This window comes from Ailuropoda melanoleuca, chromosome 6 (genome assembly GCF_002007445.2).
Source record: "Ailuropoda melanoleuca isolate Jingjing chromosome 6, ASM200744v2, whole genome shotgun sequence".
Lineage (NCBI taxonomy): Eukaryota > Metazoa > Chordata > Mammalia > Carnivora > Ursidae > Ailuropoda > Ailuropoda melanoleuca.
The window spans coordinates 25,250,848-25,270,585 of record NC_048223.1 but is presented as its reverse complement, the minus strand read 5'-3'; the positions used below and the strand labels follow the sequence as shown (position 1 = coordinate 25,270,585).

At 38.4% G+C, this 19,738-nt stretch overlaps 2 protein-coding genes across 6 annotated transcripts in view; one reads left to right on the top strand and one right to left on the bottom strand.

Annotated features, from left to right (window-relative positions):
- NKIRAS1 (NFKB inhibitor interacting Ras like 1) overlaps positions 1-18,745 on the top strand; it is a 63,637-nt gene extending 44,892 nt beyond the window's left edge. The window contains exon 5 of one of the 4 annotated variants that reach the window (XM_019803458.2): positions 18,525-18,745. In XM_019803458.2, the coding sequence (XP_019659017.1) occupies positions 18,525-18,656 (132 nt within the window). In that variant the 3' untranslated portion in view covers positions 18,657-18,745. Of the gene's footprint in view, positions 1-7,995; positions 8,749-18,524 lie in introns of those variants that run through there. The other 3 variants (XM_019803457.2, XM_034662069.1, XM_034662068.1) reach the window with 3 other exon arrangements.
- The window catches only part of UBE2E1 (ubiquitin conjugating enzyme E2 E1), a 73,598-nt gene that overhangs the window by 14,103 nt on the left and 39,757 nt on the right, over positions 1-19,738 (bottom strand). The window lies entirely within an intron of this gene.

Sequence of the window (19,738 nt, the reverse complement as noted above, 5' to 3'; positions counted from 1 at the left end):
TCTCGGAGGGGTAACTTTTGGCAAGTTCACTCCTGCCTGTCAGGGCCCAAATACGTTTTCAAAAGTGACCCAGTGATTTACTGCATCTTTGGGTGAAGATTTAAAACAGCCATTCACAGAAATGAGTAATACTGCTCCCATCCCCAATTTACAGCCCTGTGAAAGCCATCAGTAACTATATGGAGTTAAGGTGTCCTATGGTCCCATTAAAGGACAGATTTGGCCCTACTACTAAAAAAGCTTCCACTGACACTATGGCTCTGTCCTGCCATCTCCTCCCTCCTCTCTTCAATTCAGGCCCTCTTTTTTTTTTTTTTTTTTTTAAANTTTTATTTATTTATTTGACAGACAGCCAGTGAGAGAAGGAACACAGGCAGGGGGAGTGGGAGAGGAAGAAGCAGGCTCCCAGCAGAGGAGCCTGATGCAGGACTCCATCCCAGAACGCCCTGAGCCGAAGGCAGATGCTTAACGACTGCGCCACCCAGGCGCCCCTCAGGCCCTTTTTCCTAACCTCTTCTACCATGCTCCAGATAGGGTGCTGAGAGACAAACTGAACCCAGGGAGAGACTGCAAATCCCCCAACAGTATAAAGCAAAGGGGCTCAAGTTTATACAACAACAAGAGCACACAAATATTTTTCAAAACAAGGCAGAGGGATCTGACAGCCTACTCAGCAGACACCCACCGAATACCAACGCTTAGCTAAGATGACCTGTTCCATGTCTAAATAGTCAAGATATCTAATAGTTAATTTATCTAATAGTTATTAAAACATGAAACATTTGAAGTGGGTGGATTTAACTGCAGGTAAATTGTGCCTTAAAAAGTAGATAAAGCAGAAAAATACCCTAAGATTTGCAGAGAAATTTATTGTTTTTAATCACTTTCATAAACTTTTCAACCCTTACCCAAATCCTCTGTATCACGAGAGGTAACGTTATTCCCATTTTATATTATTATTTTTTTTTTAAGATTTAATTTATTTGAGAGAGAAAGAGAGAGCAAGCACAGAGGGAGAGGCAGACCTCCCCCCCCCAGCAGAGAGCCCAATGCAGCCAAAGGCAGTCACTTAACGGACTGAGCCACCCAGGGGCCCCTCCTTATTCCCATTTTAAAGATGTGGAAGTATTCAGAAGGTTAAGTGATGTCTGGTCAATGCAATCCAGGCTTTCCTACAGTGATATTTTTTTCCAATACATCCATGGAGTTTCCAATAAAATTATCTGCCTTTGGACTCCCCACCAATTTTGTTCAATCACATTTACTACTCTGCCTTTCCTATCTTATTATTTCATGTCTCTTTTACATTTGGATGGAAGCTAGAGTCAGGAACAAGAAAATCTTCTGACCTGCTAAGAGGTGTTATTAAAACATCTTAAAAATTCAGGGTTTTTTTGTAGCAATCAATTAACTGAAAATAAGTACATACCACATGGAGTACTACTTAGTGTGGATGGAGGAGAGGGGATTTTAATAAAAACGTGACGACTCCAAAAATTGAGAACCCCCAGCTTAATGAAAAGCAAAGACGGTTTTGGGAAAAAAGCCATCAGTTCAACTGAGTAAAACAGTCCAAATACTATGCTCTTAAATTGCAAAAAGAATTAGCAACACATTTTTTTTTTTTTTAAAGAACTTTAAGGGGTTTAAAAAGGCCAAAAAGGAGGTATAGAACATGACACCTATTTCCCCAGCTCAGAAGTCTGTTTGGTCCACTCCACTCCATTCCATTCCACTCTAGTCCACAGTGGCACTGGGAGGTCCGGCAATCACTGGAGTGAATGACCTGCACTGAAATGGGGGTCAACTCCAGCCTCAGGATACCGTATCACCCAGGGCTCAACACTCTGTGAAGCTGAGGCCTCTGCGACCTCTTTGTTCCCTCCCTCTCCACTGCAGGATCTACAGCTCAGAACCACCAGGAAATCACAGGGTCAGGAGGTGAGGAGAGCTATTTACTGCACTTGGAGAGTCACTGGCTTCTTTCTTGGCCCCAGCTGGCCAGGAGAGAAAGGCGAAGGCTGTTGATATTTGCAAAGGGCTGAGAGTGTGAATGAGGGAGGCTATGCCCTGTAGGTCAAATACAGGGCTGCGTTTGGAGGGGAGAGTCTGCTCTGGCCTCTTGTTCACTACTACGTCTCATCACCAAATCTCTGTCCTGCTGTCTACACGTACTCTTCTAGCTGAGGAGCGCAGACAACAGCTTTAACAAAACTAGGTGCTACAGCAGCTGCTGAAGAGGCCCAAAATGGAGCACCCATGTGTGACAATTCACAGCCACCCAAGTCTAACAAGTTTACTCCCAGCACCGGTGAGCAGACACGCATGACCTTCACCAGTGGCCACTGACCAGCTACCATTCTGCTTGTAAATTAACACACGCAGTGCATCTGCTACCTCATGTTAATATCAGGTGCTTCCTAAAATGATTCTCATCATTTAATATTTAATAACAAAGGTGTACAAAGCATAACGCCCAAACAGAAGAGTCCTAACAAAAATGTCAGCTAGTAATTTCCAGTTGTACTTGAAAAACACTCGCAGAGAACTAACTGCTACGGTATAGGCCTATTCAGTCTAAGTTTTATGGAAAAGGCCAAAGGGCAAGAAAAGTTCTGACTAAAAGAGAGGAGGAGGCAGTTGTTCCAAGCCGAAGGTGAGGAGCTTATCTGAGAGGTATAAAATGTGGCTAACAGCTCACATACATGATTGGAAAATAAAGTTAAAGAAGAGAAGGAATGAAAAATAAATAAGAAGGGAAATTTTAATCTCTTATTTTTTTCCTTCTTAAAAGGAAAAAAAAAAAAATAACCCTAATTTAAGTACTGGATCCGAGGAGGAAAGACAACTATCTCAGAACACATACATAATGATGATAGATTGAATACATGTACCAACTTTTACTCCTTCCCCAAACTCCGACAACATAACAGTAAAGACATTTTTTTAAAGGCATAAACCTACAAAGATCGGAAGAAAAGGAAAGGGGATAATATTAACAGAAGTTTGGAAGCTAGGAGGCAAATGGGCAAGTGGTAAGGGACTCGACATATCCAAGAAATTCAATCCTAAACGGGCTGTGAAGAAAGCCATAAATCAAGCCCAGGTAGACCACATAACCTTCCCTAAAGACTCAGGAATCTATGGTGCCCGAGGAGGTTGAGAATGAGGCAGGGGAAGGTTCTAAAATAACGATTGGTTAAAAGTGTGTATAAGTAGTCCAATTCCAAGAGCCTGTGTGACAGGTGGAATTTTAAGATGGGCAGCATGATGTCCTCCCCCTAATACACTCTGATCTCCTCCACGTGAGCATGGGCAGAAGCTGTGACTTGCTTTTCCCCAAGAGAATAAGGCAAAGTTGGTAAGACAGCACTCCTTGGATCAGGTTATGTCTTCTATAAACTGTTACGTTATATAAGACTCAGTCTTAGCTGACAAGAGAGAGACTGTCCTGCTAGCCTAGAAGAAGCAAGCTGCTATGATGTTAATTGCCGGCTGAGAGGGCTAGAGAACTGCTGTGGCCTCTAGGAGCAATTGACTTCAGTCCTATAACTGCAAGGAAGTACTTCTATGTCACAACTACATAAGCTTGGACGCAAACCCTGAGTGACAGATGAGCACACAGGCTAGCTGGTTCCTTGACTGTAACCTAAGACACGCTGAACAGAGGTCTAAGCTGTGCCCCGACTCCTGACCCATGTGAGCTGTACATACTAAAATGTGTGTATTGTTCTGAACTGCTAAAGTTGTGGTAGTTTGTTACACAGCAACAGAAATCCCGCCAGACTGGGGTTTATTTTCCGGAGAAGTTTAAAACTGAGGGTCTCTGAACCAGAGGACATTAATATGGATGAGGGCAGAGGTGCTGTACTGACAATGAGCTTATGCATGGCCAACAATAAGATCCCCAGCTTTCTTTCTCAGCTCCCAGAACAAAGCTTGACCTTCACCCTCCAGGCAGTCTCCTTTGGGGGATTGTTAACAGCCTAGAGGAAAGACCTCAATAAAATTAAAGTCTCCCTAACTAAGTTAACAGATAACCAAGGAACATGGTTCTTCTCTAAAATGGCAAACAAAGATCAAAACAAACTAGAAGACAGTCAATTAGAGAAAAGAGAAATTAAAAATTTCAAAATAAATGGAATTACTAATATCCAGAGAGATAGAAGATACTGCACTGATGAAAAGAGGATATGGCTAAAACAAAACAATATTCAGAAAAGAAAAAGGAGGTTAGGGGTGGGGTGGTGATAATGGGTGAAGGTAGTCAAAAGGTACAAACTGCCAGTTATAAGATAAATAAGTTCTGGGGATATAATATATAGCATGGTGACCATAGTTAACAGTACTGTATCCTATATTTGAAAGCTGCTACCAAAGTAGATCTTAAAAGTTCTCATCACAAGAAAAAAAAAACTGAAACGGGGCGCCTGGGTGGCTCAGTCGTTAAGCATCTGCCTTTGGCTCAGGGCATGATCCCGGAGTTCTGGGATCGAGCCCTACGTCAGGCTCTTCCGCTGGGAGCCTGCTTCTTCCTTTCCCACTCCCACTGCTTGTGTTCCCTCTCTCGCTGGCTGTCTCTCTCTCTCAAATAAATAAATAAAATCTTAAAAAAAAAAAAAACTGAAACAATGTGAAGTGATGGATGTTAACTAAATTTACTGTGGTAAAGTCATTATGTAATATACACATATATCAAATCACCATGTCCTATACCCTAAAGTAATACAATGTTATAATTATATCTCAATAAGATGGGGGTGGGGAGAAAAGAGGAGCTTTTAGAAACTAAAAATGAAAACAAACAAACATACTTCAACATAACAAAGGCCACATGTAACAGACCCACAGCTAACATTAGTCAATGGTGGAAAACTGAAAAAGTTTTCCCTCTAAGATCAGAACAAGATGAGGATGTCCACTCTCACCATTTTTTTTCAACATAGTACTAAAAGTCCTAGCCATAGAAATCAAACAAGAAAAGGAAATAAAAGGCATCCAACTGATAAGAAAGAAGTAAAACTGTTGACTATTTGCAGACGACATGATCCTATACATAGAAAACCCTAAGGACTCCACCAAAAAACTATCAGAATAAATGAATTTAGTAAAGTTGCAGGATACAGAATATACCAAAATCTGTTCCATTTCTATACACTAATAATGAAGTAGCAGAAAAAGAACTTAAGAATAACAATCCCATTTACAACTGCACCAAAAATAATAAAATACCTAGGAATAAATTTAACCAAGGAGGTGAAAGACCTATACTCCGAAAGACACTAATGAAAGAAACTGAAGATGACATAAACAGAAAAACAAACCATGCCCCTGGACTGGAGGAATATTTTTAAAGTGCCCATACTACCCAAAGCAATCTACAGATTCAATGTAATCCTTACCAAAATACCAAGAGTATTTTTCACAGAACTAGAACAAACAATCCTAAAATTCGTATGGAACCACGAAAGACCATGAACAGCCAAAAAGAACAAAGCTGGAGGTATCACAGTTCCAGATTTCAAACTATACCTCAGAGCTATAGTAATAAAAACAGTATGGTACAGGGACAAAAATAGACGTATAGATCAATGGTACAGAACACAGAACCAGAAATAAACCCACAATTATATGGTGAATTAATCTACAACAAAGGAAGCAAGAATATACAATGGGGAAAGGACAGTCTATGCAACAAATGGTGTTGGGAAAACCAGACAGTGACATGCAAAAGAATGAAACCAGACCACTTTCTTACACCATATACACAAAAGTAAACTCAAAATGGATTAAAGACTTAAATGTAAAATCAGAAACCATAAAACTCCTAAAAGGAAACATAGGCAGTAATTTCTTGGACATGGGCCTTAGCAACATTTTTCTGGATAGGTCTCCTCAGGCAAAGGAAACAGAAGCAAAAACCACTGAGACTACACCAAGATACAAAGCTTCTACACGGGAAAGGAAACTATGAACAAAATGAAAAGGCAAACTACGGAATGAGAAGACATTTGCGAATGATTATCCATAGGGGTTAATATCCAAAATACTTAAGAATTCATATAATTCAACACCAAAAAAGGGGAATAGTTTGATTTAAAAATGGGCAGAGGACTTGAAAAGACATTTTTCCAGAGAAGTCATAGATATGGCTAACAGATACATGTAAAGAAGCTCAACATTACTCACCACCAGAGAAATGCAAATCAAAACCATGAGATGCCACCCCAGACCTGTCACAATGGCTATTATGAAAAAAGACAAGAAATAACAAGTGTTGACAAGGATGTAGAGAAAAGAGAACTCTCATGCACTGTGAGTGGGAATGTACACTGGTGCAGCCACTGTGGGAAACAGTATGGAGGTTCCTCAAAAATTAATAATAGAAATACCAAATAATCCAGTAATTCCACTGCTGGGTATTTACCAAAGAAAAAGAAAGCATTAATTTGAAAAGACACGGGCACCCCAATGTTTACTGCATCATTATTTACAATAGCCAAGATACAGAAAACACTTCAGCGTCCACAGATAGATAAATGGATAAAGAAAATGTGGTATACACATACAATGAAATATTACTCGGCCATAAAAAGGAATGAACCCTTGCCATCTCTGGCAACATGGATGGACTTAGAGGGTATTACACTAAGTGAAATAAGATAGACTGAGAAAGATAATACTGTATGATTTTAGTTACATGTGAAATCTTTTAAAAAACAAAGCAAATGAGTGAATGAACAAACAAAAAACAGACCGACTCCCAGATACAGGGAAAACAAAAGACAAAAACAAAAACAACTGTTAGCTGCCAGAGAGGAAGGGAGTGGAGGACGGGCAAAATAGGCAAAGGGGATTAAAAGGTACAAACTTCCAGTTATAAAACAAGTCAGTCACAAGGGCAAAAAGTGCAGCAAAAGAAATATATTTAATAATATTTTATTATCTTTGCACGGTGACAGGTGGTGACTACACTCACTGGGGTGAGCACTGCATGCTATACAGAACTGTGCGTCACTACATTCCACACCTGCAGCTGACATAACACTGTAACAATACTTCAATTAAACAAAATGAACAAAAAATTTTTCAAAAATATAATGAAGGGTAAAGTTATCTCCCCAAAAAGGTAGAAAAAAGGTAAAAAAAAGAGAGAAAATATACAACTTTTTTGGTACAGACACATGTGGCTCTGCAGGAATGTAGTTGGAAATGTAAAGACTAAATGAGACTAAATCAGAGGACCTTAAATGCCTACCAAACAATTTAGATCCTATTAATAGCTTTGCACCTACAGGAGTGAAGTGAAAAAAACAGTCACTGCTTTAAGAAGCAGAAAACTCTAAATACTGAAAACATCAACCTATTCAGAAATAGGAAGCTACAAATTCAATATTCAATGAATGAAGCAGAGAACCTAATTAGGAGACTACAGAAATCTAAAATCTGGATTACAGCAGTGACAGTGAGAACAAAATTATCTAGGGGGAAATCATAAGTACTTCACTGTGACAATCCTTAAGAGTTATTAATAAACCAAAAATCCTCTGAATACATCAATACATACACAAACGCAATGCCTACATCCAATTCTCACTGAGCAGAAAGAAACCCGAAGGGTCTCTGCCTGGCCTGCCCAGTCTCCCCACAGTATTGTTAACTAGATATCCCAAACACTACCGTGTAGCACTAAGTTAAGTCATCATTTACTAAATAAAGTCTGAGTTTATGTATATGATCTTGTACGTTCAATACATTTCAGAAAGCTATCAAACCATGCACCCTCATTTTAGTTCCAAAAATATCATTAGTTATATGCTTAACTGGTATTTGTTTGTGGCTACATGCGGTAGTTAAAAAATACAGTGTACATGCTATTTTAGATACTGTCTAGGTTTCTTTCAAGAAGTTAGAAAATACCAGGTTTAATATTCTTTTAAAAACACCATTTAAATGGCTTTATGGCTTTATTTAAATGGGATTTATGCCTTACAGCAAATAAAGATGGAAGTATTCTGGAAGAAAACACGTCTCCTCATCGGTTTATCTGGCAGCTTGGTTGGGTTGTGCTTCTTTTAGGAACCAGAGCTCACAGTTTATAAAGACTCACAAACAGACACATTCACCACCACATAAGCAGGAGGTAAAATGAATTCCAACGTAAACTCAGGCTAGCCACTAAAATCCAGCGGATTTTTAACCACTAATTATACCTCTACCAGAATTTAGTTAACCAAAAGCATTGTCAATATTTAGCCATTTTAGTGTTTTGTTAACGTGCGCTTACATTAACAATGAGCACCACACAAAGCCAGAGGTGGCACACCAACTGAGACGTTGCTCGAGGGATACAACAAATCAGAGCGGTCAAGAGCTGGCTGGCGCGACAACAAAGTTGGTGAGGTGCTGTCGTCGCGAGCAGCGCGGGAGGAGCAGCTGCAGCACCAGTCCCACCCGCGGAAACCTGATCAGAGGACAGAACGTTCATCTGCACTCAGCCAAGGCGCAGACAGCTGCTAGAGCAGGCAGGCTGGCAAAGGAGTGAGCCTCCCAGCTCCAGTCTGGTAGAGCAAAATGCCTTTGTCCTTCAGCAGGAATAATGGTAATCAGAGCCATCCTTCACTTCGAGAGACCCTTACACATGTGCTTTGTGCAAAATGTACATACAGGACACAGTTCTGGAGAAGGACTACCTCCTCAAACGGAAGCAAAGGAAAATTTCAGTGGCTCTAGCAGTTGGGGCTGCTAGACATGGAACTGAGAGTATAAGATAAATTTTAATGTGTTTTATGATAATACAATAAACCAATTAAAAAGTATCCATTTAGACTGTATTTGTTCAGTATAGAGCTATGAAGAAAATTCATACAAGAGTCACAACAATGTCTACTGTCTTTTCTCCTAAACCTCCCAACTAAGAGGAGGGTTGACAACAAATGATTAAAATACAAAGCAGATTGTCAAAAGATGGATAAAAGAGAAGTGGAGATGTGAACTCAAGTGCAGGTGACTTAGAAATGGGGCCAGTATAAACACATGGGCAATTCTCTCTTTCCTTCCCTCTCTCACATGCATGGGAACATGCGGGCTTTCCACCGTAAGAAGAGCTCCCTTTCTTCCACTTGTGAGATGAAGCGGGAAAAAAAGAGGACAAGTATTTAGAACAAATTTCCCAAAATGAACAGCCTTAGTGATGTAGGTCAGTGATTCTTACACACATTTCCAAGACAACGTTTTCACCAAAAGGTAAAGAATAAAGGGAAAAGGATAAAGTATTTGTTTTTCATACATTTTAATTTATTTAATATAAAGTTCTGTCCACTCTGATATAAAATTCTTCCTATTTTGTGATAAAATTATCTTTCGTTTTGTGAAATGCTGGTGATAGTAGATGGTGATTTTTGTTTTCAATGTCCTTGCAAGACAAAATAAAATTAGCAGCTTTGTATCAGCCCCCTGTGAGTTGAAATTTCATATTTAGTACTGTAGTAACAGCTTTTGCCTGAAACCCTGGGTGGGTGGTATCTGCCACAGTAATTTAAACGGCAAAAGGGACTAGTCCCAAGCCTGGGGCTCAGCTAGCCCAGCACCTCTCAAGTGTCCTCAGGATTCCAGCTCACCAGCGGGCCTAGGTAAGGCCACTGCCACTCCCCCCAACCCCCACAGCCCAGTGGCACCTCTGTCACTCAGACTCCTCCCTGAAAGGTGCACACACAATGGCAGCAGCTTCCACGTGCAGAGAGGGTTCACAAATAGCTTCCAAATCACAAGCAAGACCTGTCTGTCACCAGGCTGACACCACACTGATGAGAGTCCCTCAAGTGGCAGGTGAAGTGAAACCTCCTTATGCCAAACTACTTCCTAAAGAAATCTGCTGTTATTTTGTCTTGGCTGGTACACATCTCCAGTTTGATAGGCAACCAAAAGGTACAGGTTTTGGAAAGAACACCCTAAAGCACCAAATGTGTTATTTTACAACGACTTCTCACTCATCTTGGTATCCCTTGCTCCCTCAAACTTCAATTCTCCCACATGAAAATTTCTATCTTCAATACCGTTTCTTCTTTTCCCCCTTCATCTCACAAGTATATGTGCATCTTTCCAAGACAAACATGTGATCAAATTCCTCTTACTTTATCACTGATTCTAACACTTAGTTACAAAAAGTTCAAACTTTCCCAAGCAAAAAGAGAAACACAACTAAATAAAGCCTACTCCTAAGTATACTCCTAAATAGCCCTCCCCCCTCCCCCCTTCCAGCTACGGGTCTACCTTTCTTCTGCCCTTTAGTGGCAACTTCCTGCTTCCACCTACACATATGCTTTCACCTGAGAATCAACCCTGCTTTATATCAATATTCCAGTCAACTGGTCTCTTAAAGGTACCAATGACCTTCCAATCTCAAAATCAAACAGCATTTTCGACTTTCTTCATCAGCTTTTTGGTCAAGAACTAATCAGCCCTGCCTTCCTGAAACTTTCTTCCCAATCATGGCATTAATTTTCTGATTCTCAGCTTAATTCTCCTCTTACCTCTGAACTCCCCTCTCTCCTTTCTAAAGCCTTTCCCTGTTAATCTGTCAAAGCACAGGGACAAAGCCCAAGGAGCTCCCCTTGCAATGGTATAAAGATAGCGATGCATTTCAGGGGAGGGTTTGGATATATGTGAGATCCAGAGTAGCCTTAATGGGCATTAACGGAAGGAGAAAGGGAGAAGGCAAAGTCGGAATCTGATACAAATTTAGTAGGAACTCTCAGCACTGTCTTAACAGTTATTGGGCCTTGACAACACACAAGAAAAATAATGTCTACTACAAAGCAATGACTTTCAAACAATACTCTAGATGGGGTAAGAAGGTTTTGATGTTTTAAATGCTTCATTTCCCTGAAATCTGTTTTAAAAAAGGGTTACAACAGTGCTTTCAAAACCTTTAAAAGTACACTTCATAGTAAGATACAACTAAACACACAAGGAACTTGAAAATAAGAACAGCATACAAATTCCAATTCAACCCTCAGTTTCTTATCTATCAAGTGTGACCAATGATATCCTACATACCACCTCACTGAACGAAACCATGAGAAAGTAAAGGAAGTTCTATATAAAGTGGCTTTGAACCCTACAGCATTATTTAAACCCATACAATTATTTTTAAAGCAGTAAGCGCTAAAATTTCCATAGAAATAATGACTACTTGAGTATTAATAACAGCTATCACAAAAATCTAAAGCTATACTTCGGCTTTCCAATAATCAACTTAATCTTTTCATTTTAAAGGTCAAAATTAATGTGGTAATTCCACATAGCTAATGAATGTATTATACGGAAATCAAATAATGCAAACATTAACATCATATCAATTATTAAGGTATGTACTTATTTAACAAAATTTAAAATTTAAAAACATAGACTTGCAAGAATGGGAGAAGTGCCTCCTCAAGATTGCAAATATGTACACCCCTTAATAAGAGACGTTTTAGAGACCTACCTTTTTAAAACCAAAGACTGCTTTAAGCATGCTTTAATTTCACCACTACACAGTGAACTCTGTATTTCTGTATCAGATACATACCCGAAAAAACTGCTCTGTGCATCTGTAAATCGAAAAAATATTCCTCATTTTAATTTCAAAACTATAGTCTCACAAATAATTAAAGTAATAAAAAATTATACCTGAAAATCCCAACCTGTTCAGAGAACACTCTGCTTTCATAAATGTGAAGCCTCTATCATACATTTAACTGTCCCATAAAATACCATCAAGAAGTTGGTCAAATGAGTAATTAATCCATATATTCATTAAAAGCAGACATTTAAAGATATACTTCTCAGCAATTCTCGTTTAACCACGGGTTTTAAATTCAGTATCCCACAAGAGCAGTATCACGATCCTAGGTATTTAACAGAATCCCCTAGAGCTTTTGTAAAGGCTACAAGGTGCTGCTTCCTCCCACAGCACACACATAAAAGTTATTATTCCTTTACTATCTATTAATGAAACAGATCCTAATTTATTTCAAATTCCTACATATAGACCTTTATCTGAAAATATTAATAGCTTATTAGTTAGGACCTATTCAGTTACAAGTGAAGATACCTAACTTAAATGAACGTGAGCCAAAAGAAGAATTTATCGGCCCACATAATTTAAAACACTAAGGGAGGGGGCACCTGAGTGGCTCAGTCGGTGGGCATCTGCCCTTGGTTCAGCTCATGGTCCCTGAGTCCATGATAGAGCCCCACATGCGTCTCTCTGCTCAGGGAGTCTGCTTCTCCCTCTGCCCCTCCCCCCATTTGTGAGCTCTCTCTCTCTCCCCCTCTCTCAAATAAAATCTTAAAAAAATAAAATAAAAAAAACACCAAGGGAGAGCCCAAAGGATAGTGTCATTAAGAGCTCATCACCTCAACTATGGGTTGACTTCATTTTAAGACAGGCTCTCCACACATAATGGCTTGGAAAAGATAGACATCAGAGGTTTTAAGACTCACATCCAACTCACAGCTACCTCAGGAAAAGGGATAACCTTTTGAAAGAGCCCTCCCCAATACTTTTACCATAGCTCCAATCAGTTCAGATTAGGTCAAATACCCTGCTCTGAAATGATCACTGCTCTTAGAAGAATGCAGAGCTCTGGTAGGCTGGGCTTGGGTAGTGTACCACTCCTGTGGGGTCAGGGAAGACTCTTGATGGAATGAAAAGGGTTATTATAAAATGAGGGCTGTTGATACCCTAAAGGTATGTTAGATGAACAAATAACATCCATGTCAGTCATGAGGGAGTGTTCCTCAAAAAATACCACCAGGGTGTTTTAAGGAGCACTGGCAGACTATCAAATGCAAAAACTGTACAAAGCAGGGCTATTGGTTTACATGTAGTTACTCTCACCAATTTACTCATTTTCAAAAAACAAGTAATTAGTGACAAATGCCTCCTTTTCCCTGCCAACTTTCCTATATGCACTTAATCTTAAAAGCTGAATTATGAACACAAATGCACAACAGACTGAAATTTAAAAGTTAAAACTATAAAATTTCAAGAAGAAAGCATAGGAGAAAATCTTTATAATCCTGGGATAGGCAAAGAATTCCTAGGACACAAAAAGCATGAATTATACAAGAAAAAAACCAACAAACTGGATTTCATAAAAATTCAAAAGTCTGACTCTTAAAAAGACACTAGTGAAAAATCCACACCTAACATCATACTTAATGGTGAAAGACTGAGTGCTTTTGCTCAAGATCAAGAACAAGACAAACATCCACTGTCACTATTTCTATTCAATACTGTACTAGAAATTCTAGCCAGTGCAATTAGGCAAGAAAAAGAAGTAAAACTATATTTACAGATAACATGATCTTGTATAGAGAAAATCCTAAGGAATCCACTAAAAAGCTGTTAGACTAGTAAACAAGCTGAGCAAGGTTGTAGGGTACAAAAATATACAAAAGTTGACTGAATTTCTATAAAGTCTACCATGAATAATGGCAAAAAAATTTTTTTAATTCCATTTATAATGCCATGAGAAAGAATAAATGTAATAAAAGAAGTACAAAATATATATGCTGGAAACTACAAAACATAATTGAAAGAAATTAAACAAGACCTAAATAAATTAAAATGACATCTTATGTTGACAGATGGAAATTGAACATTAAGACAAAAATATTTCCCAAATTGTTCTACAGATTCAATGCAATCCCTATAAAAATTCCAGCTGGATTTTTCTTCTTCTTTTTTTTTTTTTAACAGAAATTGATGAGATGCTAAAATTCATATGAAAATGCAAGGGACCCAGAATTGCCAAAATAATCTCAAAACAGAATAAGGCTGAAGACTCACATCTCTCAATTTCAAAACTTACTACAAAGCTGCAGACATTACGGCAGTCTGGCCTAAGGCTAGACATAGAGATCAGCAGGACCGAACTGGGAGTCCAGAAATAAACCCTCACACATTTAGGGTAAACTGATTTTTGACAAGACTGCCAAGACAACTCAATGGGGGAAGAATAGTCTTTTTACCAAATGGGCTGGGATAATGGGACAGCCACATGCTAAAGAATGAAGCTGGATCCCTTCCTCATGCCATACACAAAAATTAATTCGGGTCACTGACTTAAATGTAAGAACTCAAACTACGAAACGCTTAGAAGAAAACATAGGAGCAAATATTTGTGACTTTGGGTTAGATAATGCTTTCTCAGCTACAACTCCAAAAGCACACACTTAAGAAAAAATAGATAAATTGGACTTCATCAAAAATCACAAACTTTGGGCTGCAAACAATACCATTAAGAAAATGAAAAGACAACCCACAGAATGGGAGAAAATATTTGCAAATCATGTATCTGATAAGGGATTTTTATATGGAATATAAAGAACTCTTAAATCTCCGTCATAAAAAGACAAAGCAAATTTTCAAATAGGCAAAGGATATAGACTTTTCTCCCAAGAAACGGGAGAATAATGGCTAATAAGCACATTAAACAAAAGGCTTAACATCATTAGCTATTAGAAAAATGCAACTGAAAGCTACAAAGAGATAAGACTTTGCACCCACTAGCTAGCTATAATAAAACACAGACGATAAGTGTTGGCTAGATGGAAATGTAAAATAGTGTACCCACTATGAAAAACAGTTTTGCAATTCCTCAAAATATTAATACAGTCCTCCCCTTTTGGCTTTCCATTTAAATCCTTCCCCCAGCTCCCTAGTGTCTATAAAATTTCCCCTGACTACACTTTTATTTCTCCTATGTCTGACCTGCCAGAGCAGTTTGTGATTGTATCACATATTTATTTGGACATTTATAATTACTTGTCCTGTTATTTTTCTTCAAGTTGTGTTGTGATTATCTTCCTCTGAGCTCCTTAAGGTAAGGACATACTTGGGCAAGAGAACATGATGGGACCTAACATTTATTAAGTACCTGCTTAAACTAAATACTTAATATGTATTACCTTAAAACAAGTTTTAAACTCAGAGCCTGAGTTTCTTCACGTATAAATCACGATACTACGGCCAAGGCCTACTGTAAAAACACCAGGAAAAGTCAAAGACAGATATCTAAGTTAAAAAAGCAAGGTGTGGAACAGTGTCTCTAACATATTACCATCTCTGTTTATAAAAAATGGAGGTAGGGGAGGGGGGTATGTATTTGTGGTTTTTGTTTTGTTTTTTTTAAGATTTTATTTATTTATTTTAAGTAAATGGAGTAGAAGGAGGAACAAGCAGACTCCGTGCAGAGTGTGACTTGGGGCTCAATCCCATGACCCTGAGATCACGACCTGAGCCAAAATCAAGAGTCAGATGCCCAACCACCTGAGCCACCCAGGCACCCCATATGTGTTTCTATAGATTAAATATACTTAATGCAACTTGCACAGGAAATTGGCAACAGCAACTGCCTTTCAGGCTGGAAATGGGAAAACACTGTTCTCTACTTTTCTACTGTTTGTTTTATCACGTGCATTCATTACCTCCAAAATAAAATTTTTAAAAATTGCAATATATACAATACCCACAAACACATACACAGATGTATGAAATATACATTTTTTGAAATATATTTTTAAAGATATTAATACCACAGGGTATTTCTACCCTTTGAGGTAAAAATAAACTTCATTTCAGTTGTAATTATCTTAGTAATATTTATCACCACCCTTACTTTCTTTGAAAGTGCTTATTTTGACATCATGTTCTACATGACATTAATTTACTGGATGTCTTCTTTTCATCTAGGAAGTTAGAAGGCTGACCGATGCTTTACATTAATTAGTATTATATGTGCCTGGTGAACAAAGTCATTACACACCCTGGTATGCCTAGGGTAATCCTGCTTTATGCCTACTGGCATAATTACCAATGATAATTATATGATCACCCTACTAATCAATCAAAGAGAAAAGGAGTTTATTCTTCTTATAACATCAATCAGGAGAACCATTCCACCAACTTAAAGAAAAAATTACAATTTTTTATAGTAAATTCCTCTTTTGGAAGTATCAAGAAATGTATAACAACATAACTTTTTTTTTTTCTTAAGAGAAAAGGAGAGTGTGCATGCATGATGCAGGGAAGGGGAGGTGGGGCAGAATCTTAAGCAGGCTCCAAGCTCAGCACAGAGTCCGATGCAGGGCTCGATCTCAAGACCCTAAGATCAGGACCCAAGCCAAAATCAAGAGTCCAACCCTTAAATGACTGAGCCACCCAGGTGCCCCTAACATGACTAACATTTTGACCTCACACAGCATACCTGGTCCCTGTCCTTGGAGTATTTCAAGGCAGTAGTTATTTGTTCATCCTGATAAATCATTTTAAAAGAAAAAAACCCGGCTAGACACCACATTACTGTTATTTTAAATAGGGGGGAAAAAAAGGCTGCTTCTATTTTTCATCTCTAACAATTCCATCTTGAATGGTATACTTCAGGAATAGTAAATATAACTTAAACACTCCAGTTTCCCTTTTCATTATCCATTCTTGAACATGTTTAAGCAGCAATTTAAAAAATCAAATGTTGGGGCGCCTGGGTGGCACAGCGGTTGGGCGTCTGCCTTCGGCTCAGGGCGTGATCCCAGCGTTGTGGGATCGAGCCCCACATCAGGCTCCTCTGCTATGAGCCTGCTTCTTCCTCTCCCACTCCCCTTGCTTGTGTTCCCTCTCTCGCTGGCTGTCTCTATCTCTGTCATATAAATAAATAAAATCTTTTAAAAAAATAAATAAATAAATAAAAAATCAAATGTTATATCAGACCATAAGAAATTTATTTAATCATTCTTTCCTGATCACTGAGAACTACTTTCTCTCATAAGTACTGGAAGTTTATTACAAAATAAGAAATTTCCCAAAATAGCAGAGAGAAACAATTTTATTAGATAATCCCGAGCACTGGTTTTCAAACTTCAGTTGACTAAGGACTATTCTGGAGCAGGATCAGCAAACTATGACTCACATGGGCCAATTAGGCCCACTGCCTGTTTTGTTCAACAAGGTAAAAATGGCAAATTTTACATTTTTTAAGTAACTGAAAACAATTTAAAGAAAATAATATTTTGTGACACTAATATCTTATCGGTGTCTATAAATCAAGTTTTATTGTACACCACGATGTTCCTTCATTTATATATGGTCTATCGCTGCTTGTGTACTATGGGTAGAGTTGCATAATTTAAATAGAGACCACATGGCCTGCAAAGCCTAACATATTTACTATTTGGACCTGTACTGAAAAACTTTGCTAACCCCTGCTCTAGAGGCTTTCAGAAAAGGGCAGATCCATATACTGAAACAATGGGGGAGGGAAAGATGGAGAAAAGGGGAGACAAAGATGGAGAAAAAGAGGAATTTCCATTTTTTACCAACTACCTGGTACAATTCTGTCATAGATAATATATTTAGAAAAAACTAATCTAGACTATTTCTCTATAGACGCTCGTAAAGAGGGGAAATTGTCAAGTGGAGGCTTCTAATCTCATAGCTGAGTAAGATGTGAGCAACTTCAGAGAACAGAGAGGCTTCCTTCCCTCTGCCAACACAATACATACTTCCATAGCCAACTCAGCCTCCCCTCCCTTGCAGGCATGCAAAGCACACTGACACATTTAGATCCTGAGGGAAAAAGGAGAAGTCCATTAAGCAGATCATTTTAATTTCATGTGATAAATTAATTTCGTTTTACCTTAAAATTTGTGCTTTTGAAGACAGGCTTACAAAGAGTCCTTCCTAGCCTATGGGTCACATTTTCTTTTTTACCACCAAATCTCCCCCACCAAAAAACACTACTTTACAGTTTACCTTTCACATGTAGACCTTTAATCTAGCTAGAATTTTCTTCATATATGTTATTATAGGGTAGGAGTTCAGTTTTATTTGCCTCCATATGGTGAATCAGTTTTCCCGACACCCATCTATTAAATGCTCCATCCTTTCCCCACTGTTTTTCTGGTACCACGGTAATCATATATTAAAATCCAAATATACATGTGTCTATCTCTGAGCACTCTAAATCATCTTCGTTTGTCTATCTTACTACCAATGCAAGGCCAGAGCAAGAAGAACAATGTACTACTGGGGCATTTTATAGACCTGGTAATGCAAAAACTACTCCCTCCCAACATACTTGTTTTCTAAGACTGACCTAGCTGTTCCTGAACACATTCTCCATACCTGAATTTCGATTAAGTTTATAGAGCTGCCTCAAAAAAATAAAATCCAACTGGAATTTAGACTGGAATTAAATTTAAAATGAAATAAATTTATAATTTACACTATACACTATAAAGTTAACAGACAGTGGTCAGAAAGGGAGAAGATACATGCAAAACCTAGAACAAAGGTTTAATATCTAACATATTCAAACAGAACTTTGGTAGAAAGAGTAGGCAAATGATATGATTCGGCAATATACAGAATAGGATACACAAAAATCTAACAAGTATAAGACAAGAAACTAACATAAAAAGTGGTATAATCCAACAAAATGCAAATCAAATAATAAGATACCACTTTATATCTACAGAATGATAAAACGTTGAAAATCCGACCACGCCAAGGAGATCTAGGAATACAAGAACCCTCATGGCCCACAACAGCAGGCACGGAGAAGAATACAACCATTCTGGAGAAGTACAGATACTTCAAACTTCAGTAAAACTGAACTTCAGTAGACTCTGCAATCTGGCTCAATTCTTACCGAGGTTCATAAAAGCATGTGATAGGGGCGCCTGGGTGGCAGAGCGGTTAAGCGTCTACCTTCGGCTCAGGGCATGATCCTGGCGTTACGGGATCCAGCCCCACATCAGGCTCCTCCGCTATGAGCCTGCTTCTTCCTCTCCCACTCCCCCTGCTTGTGTTCCCTCTCTCGCTGGCTGTCTCTATGTCTGTCAAATAAATAAATAAAAAATCTTTTAAAAAAAAATAAATAAAAAATAAAATAAAATAAAAGAATGTGATAGAATGCCTCCTGTTGCTCTGCCAGTGGCAGGGGAGAGGTGGAAGCAACCAGGGCTTCTGCAGACAGAATGGATATGTACCTGGCAGAATTTTATGTAGCAGTTTACAGCAATGAATTAGGCCTCTGCAGAGCAACAGGAAGAGATTAAAACGTAGTGCTTAGTAAAAAAAGTGGGGAACAAAATGAGATAATATCATTTATGTAAGTTAAACATACAAATACACTAAATACACTGACAAGAAGACATATTAATAATGTATAGAAACACATTAGAAGGAGTGCTTTGGGGGTTAACTGGAGTAGAAAATGAGGATAAAATGGAATAAAATAAGCAAGTAGGAAAAAGGAGAAAAAGGAACTTAGTTCATACAAATTCTCAATTTTTATTTTTTGGTAGAGACTGCTAACACACACCAAGCTACCTACTGTAGCCTGCACCGGGGAGAGATCACTCCCGACATGACACAACACACACACCTCTACCACTAAAATTATTTTTAATACACAGTTTTACATGTAACAGTAAAAGAGCCCTAGGCATAAATAAATATATATATATATATATAAATATATATAGATAGATAGATGGTGAAGAAATACCAAGAAGACATCTTGAATTGGTACAACCACAATGCAGGATAAAGATGGTAGTATCCGTAATTTGAGTAGAAAGTAGGATGCCCATTAAAGGGATAAAAGAACACAAGGAAAGCATTTGGGTGAAGAAACTAGGTTTTAGACAGGTTTTGTCTTAAGTTCCCATGTTTGGTTGAAAACAC